The sequence below is a fragment of the Notechis scutatus genome, chromosome 8 (genome assembly GCF_049901735.1).
Source record: "Notechis scutatus isolate UNSWTSFEM ecotype Mainland chromosome 8, rNotScu1.2, whole genome shotgun sequence".
NCBI classification, from domain to species: domain Eukaryota; kingdom Metazoa; phylum Chordata; class Lepidosauria; order Squamata; family Elapidae; genus Notechis; species Notechis scutatus.
Window position 1 is genome coordinate 25504439 of NC_142016.1, and position 14804 is coordinate 25519242.

Consider the following 14804-nt stretch of genomic DNA (forward strand, 5'->3'; position numbering starts at 1 on the left):
AGGGGAGGCTGTTTTCACGCTCCCGGAGGCCCGAGGAAAGCCTCCGGACTCTGGGGAAGGTGAAAAATGGCCCTCCAGGAAGGTCCGGTAGTCCACACCCACCACGTCCAAGTCCACCTAGCAACTGGGCATCAAACCGGTTGCTGGTGATTTTTGAACCCCACCCCTGGTTGTGAGTATGAAAAACACTCACAAATCACATTTTTCCAGTGCCGTTGTAACTTTGAGGGGGTCACTAAATGAACTGTTGTCAGTCGAGCACTACCTGTGTTACACACCAGGTGTCTTATTTCTGGGCAACCTCCGTTTTGTCCTTTTTCAGGCTGGACAAGTTGATGAACGTGGGCCAGGGATCTTGGCTGAAAAAAGGGTCTTGAGGTGGGAGCTTAACTGATCTGTAGCCCCCACAATTCTACCCTCCCCAGTATGCAGAAAACCCTGGAGCTCTTCCTGCTGTTGATTCAGATCTACCAGACAATAGAGGTGAGCAGATGGAGGATCCGTGCCCAGGGGTGAGATTCAAATTTTTTTAACAACCGGCTCTGTGGGCGTGGCCAGATAGGTGTGGCCAGGTGGGCGTGGCCATGTGACTGGGTGGGTGTGGCTTCTTCTTCTTCTTTTTTTGCAGCAACCCCCTTCTTTCCTCCCTCCTTCCGTCCCTCCTTCCCTCCATCCTTCCTCCCTCCTTCCCTCCCTCTTCCGTCCCTCTCTCCATCCATCCTTCTTCCTTCCCTCCTTCCAATCACCCTCCCTTCCTCCCCTCCCTTTCCTTCCTCCATCCCCCCTCATTTTTATTTTTATATTGTTATTATTATGTGTTGTACCTGATGATTCTTGACGAATATATTTTTTCTTTTATGTACATTGAGAGTATTTGCACCAAAGACAAATTCCTTGTGTGTGTCCAAACACACTTGACCAATAAAGAATTCTATTCTATTCTATTCTATTCTATTCTATTCTACTCTACTCTACTCTACTCTACTCTACTCTACTCTACTCTACTCTATTCTATTCTATTCTATTCTACTCTACTCTACTCTACTCTACTCTATTCTATTCTATTCTATTCTTTGTTTTCAAACTTCCAAATGTTGGGGGAATGTACCCCTCTTCTCCCTCCTGTGTTGCAGGCTCACCCCACGGGGTCTTCGCTCCAAGAGATGTTGGAAGCCTGGCAGGGATACCAAGAGGCCTGCATTCGAAAGATGACAGAAGAGCCTCAACCAACAGGTGCAGTAACACTTAGATGCTTTATTTTTTTCAGTCTTGTGAATCCATATCCACCTCAGGCTTCTCCCAATAGAGCATTCTTTAACCTTGGCAATTTTAAGATGTGTGGACTTCAACTCCCAGAATTCCTCAGCCAGCATGGAATTCTGGGAGTTGAAGTCTACATATCCTAAAGTTGCATGCTGCCTAAGGAAATCTGGGAGTTGAAGTCACATATCTTTACATTTCATGCCAACCAGGGAATTATGACAGTCCACCCATCTTAAAATTTCATGCTGGCTGGGAATTCTAGGAGTTGAAGTCCACCTATTGTAAAATTGCATGCTGGCTGGGGAATTCTAGGAGTTGAAGTCCACCTATTGTAAAATTGCATGCTGGCTGGAGAATTCTGGGAGTTGAAGTTCACCCATCTTAAAATTGCATGCTGGCTGGGGAATTCTAGGAGTTGAAGTCTACCTATTTTCAAGTTTATTAGCATGCTGGCTGGGGAATTCTGGGAGTTGAAGTCCACCTATCGTAAAATTGCATGCTGGCTGGGGAATTCTGGGAGTTGAAGTCCACCTATCGTAAATTGCATGCTGGCTGGGGAATTCTGGGAGTTGAAGTCCACCTATCGTAAAATTGCATGCTGGCTGGGGAATTCTGGGAGTTGAAGTCCACCTATCGTAAAATTGCATGCTGGCTGGGGAATTCTGGGAGTTGAAGTCCACCTATCGTAAAATTGCATGCTGGCTGGGGAATTCTGGGAGTTGAAGTCCACCCATCTTAAACTTGCATGCTGGCTGGGGAATTATGGGAGTTGAAGTCCACCCATCTTAAAGTTCCTAAGGGCAAGAAACACCATGCTATTATATACAGTAGTTTCTCCATGCTCATGCAAACCAATAGTTTATTTTGCAAGGTGAAATTTTCTTAATGCACATTGCAAACATTGTCCGGCCTGTCCTCAAAGAAAAAACAAACTCTGGTTTTGGTGGGTTTTTTTGCAGCTGCTTGCATTGTTTGGGAAATGATAGAGGCAGAGATATCATCTGTGTGTAAATAACACAACAAGAAGCGTTTCAGCCCCCCGGGGGGTATATTTGCAATATGCTAATGTATAACGAGTTCACAGCCAACCCAAACGAGGTGTACGCTGCACCAGTGCGGCCAAAACACCAAATTTTGTACTGGTTTTCCAAAAGGCAATTTGGAATATTGACTTGGCATCAACCAGGACAAACGTCTCACCCTTAACGGAGGTGGTTGTAACAGTGGTGGGATTCAAATTTTTTTTACTACCGGTTCTGTGGGCGTGGCTTGGTGGGCCTGACAGGGGAAGGATACTGTAAAATCTACAGTCAGAGGTGGTCTTCGCCGGTTCTCCGAAGTACTCAAAATTTCCGCTACCGGTTCTCCAGAACCGGTCAGAACCTGCTGAATACCACCTCTGGCTTGTAATCTTTAAAAAGGGTGTGGAAAAACTTGCAATGTCTCACAAGCCCAAAAGATGGTGCAATGCACTTTTTGGGCGTGTGGGTGAGTAAATTTCAAAGATTGTTATTGCCATATTTTTTGCTCTTTTCCATAACAAAGGGAAACAGAATCCGTTATGCAAAAAAACCAGATATACATTCCTAAGAAACCGTTTTTCGTGGCACAGATGCTGTCAAGGAAAAATTGCATCCTTTTTATTGTCAAATGCAAAATTGGGTCACATTTTTCAGCCTGGGATCTAACTATATTTGTTTTCACCAGTGATTTTTAACGTATCTATCAGGTAATAATTATGCCGTGATGATGGAGCTTTTCAACCTGAGTTGATTGCTGCTGGCTCTGTTTTTCTTGCTGTGTGTATTTCTACCCTCTTTGTCAAAGTAGTGACGTTTAAAGCGCCTGCCAATCCTGAAAAGATTTAGTGGTTGGCAAGCGGTTTGAAAAAGGGTTAAGGAAAGAAATAATGTGTCTCACATTATATCATTAATGGGTACCTCTTGATAGGCACCTTAAAGAGTTCTTCTCAGCCATAGTAACTTTAAGATGTGTGGACTTCAACTCCCAGAATTCCCCAGCCAGCCACCTTCAAGTTCATTAGCATGCCGGCTGGGGAATTCTGGGAGTTGAAGTCCATCTATCTTCAAGTTCACTAGGTTGCTAGTTGGGGAATTCTGGGAGTTGAAGTCCACCTATCTTCAAGTTCATTAGCACGCCGGCCAGAGAATTCTGGGAGTTGAAGTCCACCTATTTTCAAGTTTATTAGCATGCTGGCTGGGGAATTCTGGGGGTTGAAGTCCACTCATCTTCAAGTTCATTAGCATGCCGGCCAGAGAATTCTGGGAGTTGAAGTCTACCTATTTTCAAGTTTATTAGCATGCTGGTTGGGGAATTCTGGGAGTTGAAGTCCACCCATCTTCAAGTTCATTAGCATGCCGGCCAGAGAATTCTGGGAGTTGAAGTCTACCTATTTTCAAGTTTATTAGCATGCTGGCTGGGAATTCTGGGGTTGAAGTCCACCCATCTTCAAGTTCATTAGCATGCCGGCCAGAGAATTCTGGGAGTTGAAGTCTACCTATTTTCAAGTTTATTAGCATGCTGGCTGGGGAATTCTGGGGCTTGAAGTCCACCCATCTTCAAGTTCATTAGCATGCCGGCCAGAGAATTCTGGGAGTTGAAGTCTACCTATTTTCAAGTTTATTAGCATGCCGGCCAGAGAATTCTGGGGGTTGAAGTCCACCCATCTTCAAGTTCATTAGCATGCTGGCCAGAGAATTCTGGGAGTTGAAGTCTACCTATTTTCAAGTTTATTAGCATGCCTGGCTGGGAAATTCTGGGGGTTGAAGTCCACTCATCTCCAGGTTATAAAGGTTGTGAAGCGCTGACCTTAAGAAATATTGATGAATCGGGGTTCTGGGGGCATGGGGTGATTAGATAGCACATGTGGATGTTCGCCATCCTCAGCGTGATTGTTGATTTCTCATCCTGCTCATACCCTTCTTCCTCTCTTTTGTTGCGTTGCAGGCCTGGTGTGTAACCGTACGTTTGATATGTACGCCTGTTGGGACGATGCCCTCCCTAATACATCGGCCCAGGTTCCTTGCCCCTGGTACCTCCCTTGGCACCAGCAAGGTGAGTGCAGTTTGAGGCAGGTAGAAAGACTCAATCTATACTCAATTTAAATCTATGTATATATCTATCATCTATCTATCATCTATACCAAGGGTCTTCCAACTTGGCAAGTTTAAGACTTGTGGACTTCAACTCCCAGAATTCCTCAGCTAACGTGACTGGAGGAGGAATTCTGGGATTTGAAGTCCACAAGTCTTAAAGCTGTCAAGTTTGAAGACCCCCTGATCTAATCATCTATCTGCCTGCCTGCCTGCCTGCCTGTCTGTCTATCTTTCATCTCTCTCTCTCTCTCCATACCTACCTATCTATTTACCTATCTATCTATCAATCAATCAAGACTCTGTGGTTTCTTCCCCAAACCCCAAAAACTTTAACCTTAAACTGTCTACTATTGACCTCACCCCTTTCCTAAGAGGTCTGTAGGGGACGTGCATAAGCACACCAACGTGCCTACTGTCCCTGTCCTATTGTTTCTTTTATATTTTATTTTTCTTACATGTATTCATAACTATGTTTTTACTTATACCTATTATCTTGTAAGCAATTGACAAAAATAAATAAATAAAGTAAATAAATAAATCTATGTATGTATCTATCATCTATCTATCATCTATCACAAGGGTCTTCAAACTTGGCTAATTTAAGACTTGTGGACTTCAACTCCCAGAATTCCTCAGCTAACGTGACTGGAAGAGGAATTCTGGGAGTTGAGGTCCACAAGTCTTAAAGCTGTCAAGTTTGAAGATTCCTGATCTATACCTTGGAAAAATAGGTAGATAGCATTGATTTCTTCAATTGGACTGGACCAGAACACAGGTGGCTCTCGAATTATGGCTGCAAATCAGAACCAGAATTCCAATCGCTAAGTGATGCAATTGTTAAAAGGAGTCATCATCAGATTTTTGCAGTTTTACCACGGTCCTTAAGCGAATTGCAGCATTGTTCAGTGAATGCTGCAGTCCTTAAGCGAATCGCCTCCTTTAATTGACTGCTGGGAAGTTTGCCAATGCGTGATCAGACACCGCGACTGTCAGAAATAAACCAATACTGGCCAAAAAAAAAAAAAAACCTATCGCAAATTGTGATTACTGGATAAGAGCCCCCTTGGTTGGGCTGGCTGTGGATGATGGGAGTTGTACTCCAGGCTGTCTGGATCTCAAGTTGGGGCAAGGCAGGCCGCTAGGCAACAAGCAGGCGATGTTTGATATAACTTTTAAAATGTAGAAGGAGACGTTAGTCGGCTGTTTAACTGGCATCATCGGATTCAACCTCTTTCTTTCCCTGGCAGTGCAAGATGGGTTCGTGTTCCAGAAATGTGGCGCAGATGGGCAGTGGGTGGTTGATGCCTCTGGACTGCCGTGGCGGGATCATTCCCAGTGCTTGGGCCCCGATGATGACCTCCCTTTGCAGGTAAAATCTATTAGACCAGAGATGGCCCCATCATGGCAACTTTTAAGAACTGTGGACGTCTTCACCTCCCAGAATTCCCCAGCCAGCATGTTGTCTCTTGAAAAAGCACCTTTGGGGCACCTTAAATTCAGTAAAAATGTCAGATGTTAACTAAGACTGCAGCCACAGATAATAATTTATATTTATTCGACTTTTAACCTGCCTTTATTGTTGTTTATAAATAACTCAAGATGGCAAATATACTGAATAGCAATAGCACTTAGTCTTATACACCTTTCCCCCCTATTTTTTCCCACAACAACAATAACAACCTTGTGAGTTGATTCCCAGTAATTGGCCCAAAGTCAACCAGTTGATTTTAATGCCTAAGGTAGGACTAGAACTCACCGTCTCCTGGTGATTGGCCCAGAGTCCTCCGGTCAGCTTTCGTGCTGAAGATGGGACTAGAACTCACAATCACCGGGTTCCCAAGCCAGTGCCTTAACCCCCAGACCAAACAGGCATCGGCAGGGAAACTCTGGTTTGAAAAAATCTTCTCTTGGTCATCATCCAAGCAGGATCCATTCGTACATTCCTCTCCTTACAGGGGTGCTGATGTTTTTAGATCACAAGCTCCCCTCTGGATTTCTCTTTTCCTTCAGAAACGTTTGTGGATCCTGGAACAATTCCGCTGGATGTACACCGTAGGCTACTCCCTCTCGCTGGTGTCGCTCCTTGTGGCTTTGACACTGCTGGCAGCCTTCAGGTAGGGAAAAACTGGATCCACAATGCATTGCTCTGGGCTCTGAAATGCAGGCCGTCCTTGACTTACGACAGTTCGTTTAGTGACCGTTTGAAGTTACCATGTGTTCTGACCCAAACCCTTTTCCAATAATAAAACAAACCACGAACCAAAGGGAACAGAAACCTTTTAATGATTCTCACGAATCCCCGGTTAAAAGGCTGCTGCAAACTAATTAACTTTGATAAGCACAAACTTCGCCAAAACTGTGCGAGGCTGCCAAGAATCACAGATAAGAAATATTTCACAACACAAGAGTCTTCAAATAGCAACTTAAGATACTGCAATGTCCCCGAGGCCGAGTTTCAAAACGTCTTTGCTTCCTGCAAAGAACGTTTGCTTCACAGCTGGCTTTTATCTTCTTGAAGGAGGGGCCATTACCTTGCAGCCTTACTCCCGAGTCACCCATGCTGTTGCAGCTGCTCTTTCCTGCGAGCAATCCTGCATGCATGCGCACTTGGCACAGGCTCCTCGGGAACCTCGTCATCGCTGCTGCCAGCCCCCCCAATCTCTGAAGGCAGCAGTCCACTCCCTAATGGTCCTGGCCCCTCACCTGAGTCCTCACTCTCCTCAGCCGTCTGCACCTGCTGCCAGCTAACCACAACACCATGGCACTGAAAGAAGGGACGTCGGGCTGTTTTTCACACTTACGATTCCTGCAGCGTTCCTAAGTGAACGGTTGTAAGTCAAGGGCTCCCCATGTTTTCGGACCTGCAACGTTCTGACAATAATGTAGAATTCGTCTCGTGGGACGTATGTTCCCTGTCTGGTCTTCTTGGGAGGCTGACCTGATAGTATGCCAATGCACACCCCGTCTCTTCCCCCAGGAAGCTTCGATGCATGCGCAACTTCATCCATATGAACCTGTTCCTGTCCCACGTGCTGCGGGCAGCTGCCATCCTTCTCCGAGACTCCCTGCTCTGGCTACACTTCCCCAGGGGCCTCCAGGTGGATCTCTCGGCTCTTCCAAGGGATCAGGTATCTCTTCCTGCCATGGAGGATCCTGGAGTCAGATAGGAAAGAGGCAGGATGAAGGTGGGAGGAGGAGAGGAGTTGGAGGGTTCTGGGTTTGCGTTCAATTTTCCTTCCTTCCTTCCTTCCTTCCTTCCTTCCTTCCTTCCTTCCTTCCTTCCTTCCTTCCTTTCTTCCTCCCTTCCTCTTTCTTTCTTTCTTTCTTTCTTTCTTTCTTTCTTTCTTTCTTTCTTTCTTTCTTTCTTTCTTTCTTTCTCTCTTTCTTCCTTTCTCTCTCATCCTCCCTCCCTTTTTCTTTCTCTTCCTCCCTTCTTCTTCTTTCTTTCTTTCTCTTTCTCCCTCCTTTTTCTTTCTGTTCCTTCCTTCTTTCCCTCTTTCATTCTTTCTTTCTTCCTTTCTCTCTCTTCCTCCCTTCTTTTTCTTTCTCTTCCTTCCTTCCTCCTTTCCCTCTTTTTTTCTTCCTTTCTGTCTTTCTCCCTTCTTTTTCTTTCTCTTCCTTCCTCTTCCTATCTTCCTTCCTCTTTCTTTTTCTCTCTCTTTTTCTTTCTTTCTTGTTCTTTCTCTTTCCTTCCTTCCTCCTTTCCCTCTTTCTTTCTTTCTTTCTTTCTTTCCTTTTCTTTTTCTTTTCTTCCTTCCTTTCTCTCTTTCTTTCTCCCTGCCTCCCTCCTTCTTTCTTTCTTTTTCTTTCTCTCCTTCCTTCCTTCCTTCCTTCCTTCCTTCCTTCCTTCCTTCCTTCCTTCCTTCCTTCCTTCCTTCCTCCCTTCCTTCCTTGCTTCCTTCCTTCCTGCCTGCCTGCCTGCCTGCCTGCCTGCCTGCCTTCCTTCCTTCCTTCCTTCTTTCCTTCCTTCCTTCCTTCCTTTTTCCTTTCCCTCTTTCTTTCTTTTATTTTCTTTTTCTCTTTTCTTCCTTCATTCTTTTCTCTCTCCTCTCCCTCCCTCCCTCCCCCTCCTCTCTCTCTCTCCCTCTCCCCTCCCTCCCTCCTTCCCTCCCTCCCTCTCTCTCTCTTTCTCTCCAGGCTGTAACTGGCTGTCGGCTGGCACAAATCCTAACCCACTATTGCGTCTGTGCAAACTACTTTTGGCTACTAGTAGAAGGCCTCTACCTGCACAACCTTCTCGGACCCATGGCCTTCTTGGAAGAAAGCTACCTCCCTGCCTACCTACTCCTAGGATGGGGTGAGTCACTTAGTTGGTGTAACATTTCAGAAGGAAACTGAAGTGAAATTTTTAATTGGTGTTATTTATTGGTCTTCCTACCCTGAGGTTTAATATGCCGGCCTACCCAGAAGTGGTGGGCAATTAGCAATTAAATTGGAAGCATGTCATGATATTAAACAATCCTGGCTATAGGAACCTTCTATGGATAGTCCTTGACTTATGACCTCAATTGGGCCGAGAATTTGGGGAGTTGAAGTTTACAGATCTTAAAGTTGCCAAGCTGGGACACCCCCTCTGTCTTAGGCATTTTTATGGAAGGAGAGTTATAAAAAGTCATCTTATCCCAGATGATAAAGTTATAAACAGTCTTATCTTACCCCGGAGACGATGGAAGTCAATAGTTCTACCTGTAAGACAGGTGCAAGCTGTAGCTACCTGGATTTCATTACAATCGAAGGAAGAACATCCTGACCTGTGAACATTTTCTCTCTCTCTAGGGACACCTCTCCTTTTTGTCATCCCGTGGGGGATCATGAGATACCTCGATGAAAACAATGAGTAAGTTTAGCTGGAATAAACCTTCCGTTGCATCTTATTAAAAAAAAAATTAATGCGAACTACAAATAGACGAATATAAATAAATATCCACGATTAGGATTATGCATCAATCCAGAACGGACAGGAAAAAAGTAACTTGGAGCATGCAAGTTACAGAGAACTTTTCAGTCATGCTTTAAACCAGGGGAGGTCCAGCTTTGGCCACTTTAAAATTTGGGAGTTGTAGTCCACGAATCTTAAAGTCACTAAACCAGAGGTCTCCAAACTTGGCAACTTTAAGACTTGTGGACTTCAACTCCCAGAATGCTCTGCTGGCTGGAGAATTCTGGGAGTTGAAGTCTACAAGTCTTAAAGTTGACAAGTTTGGGGACCCCAGCACTAAATGAATGTTAGTCAGTCAAGCACTACCTTGTATTTTCAATTTGGGAACCAATCCTGTTCAACCCAGCAGATTTATTACGGTTAAAAACCCACAGGTTCACTCAGTGAGTCAGTGACCTGTTAGGGCCAGTTAATTAATGACTCGATTTAATCTGCTTAAATGCACATCCCAGAATAACCAATTGTTCTAAAGGGGAGAGGGAGGAAGGAGCCGCGTTTTATTTTTAGCTTCGCCGTGTGTGGTTTTCACGGAACAAAGTGCCTCTTTTGAATTGCCAAATTAAAGATTTCTCGGTAGACTTATTGCTGCCTGGAAGTTCCTTCATTTTAAGTCCTGCCAGGTTTACTAAAAATATCCCATTTACAAAAAGAAAAAAGAAAAAAAAGAAAGCAGATTATTCCCGTAACATAAATAGCCTTCTTCCTTCTAAATTGTGGAGTTGTTATTGTTATTGTTAATTTTTAGGTGCTGGGAGAGAAATGAGAACCTGGGCTACTGGTGGATCATCCGTTGCCCAATTTTGGTATCAATTTTGGTAAGTCCCAAAAGAGCAAAAAGCTCTTGCGTTTTCTTGCAAGACCAGTTCCATCCTGACTGGTAAGATTTTAATACCGGTAGTCCTTGACTTACAACAGTTCCAGTGGTGGGATTCAAAATTGTTTATGACTGGTTCTGTGGGCATAGCTTGTTGGGTGTGGCTTGTTGGGTGTGGCTTGTCACCCTTGACCCTGATTTCCCACCCCTACCCCCTGGGTGTATCGTAATTCATATTCTCCAATGGGACACATCCATAGCCAAGAGTCATCAATCATGCACTCCAGTTAGAATTTTGTGCGGCAGAAACCTCAGTCACCTAGTTACTATCTTTGAAAAACTATTTATGGAATGCACTTTCAATTTCCAAGCTGCCGCACTGCTCCCCCTTCCCTTTCTGTTGGCAACTCTAAAAAGAACATAGAAATATTTTATGAGTTGACATTTGGCTCCCCTCACTTTTTAAAGGTGACCTTGTGTACAACACACACAAAAAAACAATTTATTGCAGGGTTGCAAATACCACACACACACACACACACACACACCCCGCAGGCTTGGTTGGGTTTTCTGCATGGAACCTTGTCACAAGGTGATCACTGAACAACTGTCTCGCTTAACAACAGACATGTTGGGCTCCATTGCAATCGTAAGTCGAGGACACCAGTACAAACTGCCAAGAAAACCTGAGCTGGTTTTCTGCATGATAAGTAGGTGACAGGTGACAGGAGTAGGCTTAGCAGGAAGGCAAGCACTAAAAACACATTCCTAGATTTATTATACCTGTATATTGCTTTGTTTTCTGCATTCTTGCTTTTTTTACTAGGTTTTGAAATGAGCCTTTTAAATTCTTGTTTCTACCTGTATGCTTTTCCTTGGGAAAAAACAGAGATGTGGAATTGAGGCTCCTCCCAAGTGAAAAAAAATATATCTTCAACTTCCTTTTCCACCCAGATTTCTGGGGGCTGAAATATAAATGGGATAAATATAAATTTTGTGCCATCTGTCAGAAACCATGTAAAACAGAATTTATTTATCTTAGAAACTTTCAGTTGCTGGCTGGGGGATGCTGGGAGCTGAAGTCCACAATTTTAAAGTTGCTGGCTGGGGGATTCTGGGAATTGAAGTCCACACATCTCCAAATTGCCAAGTTCAGATACACTGGTCTAGAAAAAGCAAAAGTCCAGATGTGATGGGTGCCCATAGAATGGAGCTACGTTTTGGGAGGGTTTTTTTTTAACTATGCCCTGCAACGTTTATAGTAGTTTCTTTTAACATATCATGGGTGCATCTGTCGAAGTGCTCTAGAGTCTACTGGATGAACGCAGCAAAACTGGGATTTGTGAAGATCCAAATTATTTTTTTCCCCACCCTAGGTTAACTTCGTGATTTTTATCCGGGTGCTTAAGATCGTGAACTCCAAGCTTCGGGCCCAGCAAATCCATTACACGGATTATAAGTGTAGGTGAGGAATTAACTTCCGGATAAGACGGAGCCATGATGGGGTGGGAAGGCCAGAAGAATTTTTATTTATGTATGTATTTATTCCCTGCTTTTATTATTTTTAAAAGCAAAGTGGCAGGCGTGCCTAATATACCCTCCAACCTCCTTTTATCCCTCCAACAACAACCCTGTGAGGTGGGTGGGGCTGAGAGAGAGAGAGGGACTGGACCAAAGTCACCCAGTCGGTTTTCATGCCCAAGGTGGAGCTAGAACTCACCCCCACCTGGTTTTTAGCCTTGTACCTTCACCAGAAGGCCAAGCTGGATCCCATCCCTGGCTTTGGCTTTGGGTGCGAATAGAATAGAGTAGAGTAGAGTAGAATAAAGTAGAAGCGAAGAGAATAAAGTAGAATAGAATAAAGTAGAGAAGAATAGAATAGAATAGAATAGAATAGAGAAGAATAGAATAGAGAAGAATAGAATAGAGAAGAATAGAATAGAATAGAATAGAATAGAGAAGAATAGAATAGAATAGAATAGAATAGAATAGAGAAGAATAGAATAGAATAAAGTAGAGAAGAATAGAGAATAGAATGAAGAATAGAATAGAGAAGAATAAAATAGAATAGAGAATAGAATAGAATGAGAAGAATAGAATAGAATAAAGGAGAAGAAGAATAGAATACAGTAGAATAGAAGAATAGAATAGAATAGAATAGAACAGAACAGAATAGATAGAGTAGAATAGAATAGAATAGAATAGAATAGAGAAGAATAGAATAGAATAGAATAGAATAGAATAGAATAGAATAGAATAGAATAGAATAGAATAGAATAGAATAACAAGAGTTAGAAGGGACCTTGAAGATCTTCTAGTCCAACCCCGTTTAGGCAGGCAACCCTACACCACTTCAGACAAATGGTTATCCAACATCTTTTTAAAACCTTCCAGTGTTGGAGCATTTACAACTTCTGGAGGCCAGTTGTTCCACTGGTTAATTGTTCTCACTGTCAGGAAATTCCTCCTTATTTCTAAGTTGCTTCTCTCCTTGTTTAGTTTCCATCCATTGCTTCTCGTCCTGCCTCCTTTGGTGCTTTGGAGAATAGCTTGACTCCCTCTTCTTTGGGGCAGCCCCTCAAATACTGGAATCCTGCTATCATGTCCCCACTAGGCCTTCTTTTCATTATACAACACAGTGCGTGTGTGAATGTTGTCTACAGTCCCTTTTGCAGTCAGACGACAAATGCTTAAAACGCAGCACCCACGTTTCCCAGCCGGAACGACAGGTGAGCTACGCTAAGGCCTCTCTCCTTCTCCATGCTCAGGTTGGCCAGGTCGACTCTGACCCTCATCCCTCTGCTTGGCACCCACGGGGTGGCCTTCGCCCTGGTGACAGAGGAGCAGGCCCTGGGCCCCCTGCGCTACGTCAAATTCTTCTTTGAGCTCTTCTTCAACTCCTTCCAGGTGAGGCGCCAATTTGGGAAGCAGCCATAGAATTGGTCGGATTCATGACAGGTAGCCCTCGACCCACGACCGCAGTCGAGCCACACTAAGCTTCTGTCGCTAAGCGAGACATCGGTGGAAGGAGTTTTTCCCCGTTTTATGGCCTCTCTTGCCGCAGCTGTTAAGTGAAATCACGGCAGTCGTTCGGCTAGAAAAAAAGGGATTCATTAAGTGAATCTGGCTGCCCCTTTGACTTCGCTTGTGATCGCGTGATACTGCAATGGTCATAAAGAGGAGCCGGTCGCCGAGCTCTGAATTTTGATCATGTGACCAACAGTCGTAAGTGTGGAAAAAGATCCTAAGTCACTTTTCCCAGTGCTGTTGTAAGTTCGAACAGTCATTAAATGAATGGCTGTAAGTCAAGGACTACTTGTCATTAGATTTATACAGCTCTGTAATTAGAATTACAGCAAGCACAAGGAAAACCCAAATGGTGTTTTTTTTTTAAAGGGTAAACTCTCCAGAACCGGGCAACCTCTAAATTTAAAAAAAGAAAACCAACCCAAGTTATCACAGCTGGTGCGGCTTTTCTTCCCCAAAGGGGCCTGAAATTGCTTAAAACCAGCCAAATAATTCCATTTTTTTTTCTTCTTTGTTCATTTTCAGGGTTTGTTGGTGAGCACGCTTTACTGCTTTGTCAATAAAGAGGTAGGTCATTTTCCAGCTGACCCTTTTTGCAATGCAGGCATAAGGCTGAGGCCTGGCTGCTCAGGGGTCTCAGAGGGCTGGCGGGGGGAGGCTTAAAGAATCCCCGAATTGGGCAGGTCTCCCTCGAGGTCATCCAATCCAACCCCACGTCACTTCTGGAACTCGAAGGAAACCAGTCGTCTGTTTATCAAAAACAAGTGGAAATCTTTTGTTTCTCTTCCTTCTCCAGGTCCAGTCCGAGATCCAGAGAAACTGGCGGATGTGCCAGGTGAACATCGGCGTGCTGGAGAGACCGGGATGCCATTTTGGACCCTGCCGTTCCTGGTGTAACCGAAAAAGCCCGACCAGGAAGCCCAGCTGTGCTCAGATTTACATCCAAGTAGAACCCAATGTTGCCCCGAGAGACTTGGACAATGGGGTGGGCACTCCGTTCCAGCAGGCGCCCGCAAACTACAACTCCCATTGGTATATCCCCGTCAAGATGAAAGCGGAGAATTAGCACAGCGACCGTGTCTTCAAGACCAGGGCTGAGACCAGCTCCCTTTCAGCAGTGGTGGGATTCAAAAAAATTTACTACCAGTTCTGTTGGCGTGGAGTGGCATGGCGTGCGTATTGTGGCTTGGCGTGTGTGGCAGGGGAAGGCTACTGCAAAATCCCCCTTCCCTCCCCACCCCACTAACCTGCTTTCCAGCTCCGTTCTCCTGTGCAGGGCAACCAAAGGAGACCCAGCCGATCAGCTGCGACTCGATGGGAGGCAGAGAATAGATGGGGTTGGTGGGGCCAGTCAGAGGGGATACTTGCCGGTTCTCCGAACTACTCAAAATTTCCACTACCGGTTCTCCAGAACTGGTCCGAACCTGCTGAATACCCACCTCTGCCTTCCAGATGTGGGGAAATTCTGCCCGCCATACCAAAAATGAAGAGATCTTCAGACAAGACAAGAAGCCAATGCAGCTGTGAACATCTGGAGGAACAGGGGAAGAAAATTGTCCCTTTCCTGCAGGCAGAAAAAAAGTTACCATGAAAACTTTGCAAAACTACAAGAGGGTAGATTTTACTTTGCCTTTTGGGGGGGTTT

At 44.6% G+C, this 14804-nt stretch overlaps 1 protein-coding gene across 1 annotated transcript; it reads left to right on the forward strand.

Annotated features, from left to right (window-relative positions):
* Positions 1–420: 420 nt before the first annotated feature.
* Positions 421–14225, forward strand: GIPR (gastric inhibitory polypeptide receptor). Its single transcript, XM_087970388.1, has 13 exons — positions 421–483; positions 1134–1233; positions 4231–4338; positions 5627–5748; positions 6390–6493; positions 7357–7507; positions 8517–8676; positions 9156–9216; positions 10064–10133; positions 11509–11597; positions 12901–13039; positions 13685–13726; positions 13956–14225. The coding sequence occupies exons 1-13, from the start codon at positions 427–429 to the stop codon at positions 14223–14225; spliced, it is 1473 nt and encodes a 490-aa protein (XP_087826514.1). The 5' UTR covers positions 421–426.
* Positions 14226–14804: the final 579 nt, after the last annotated feature.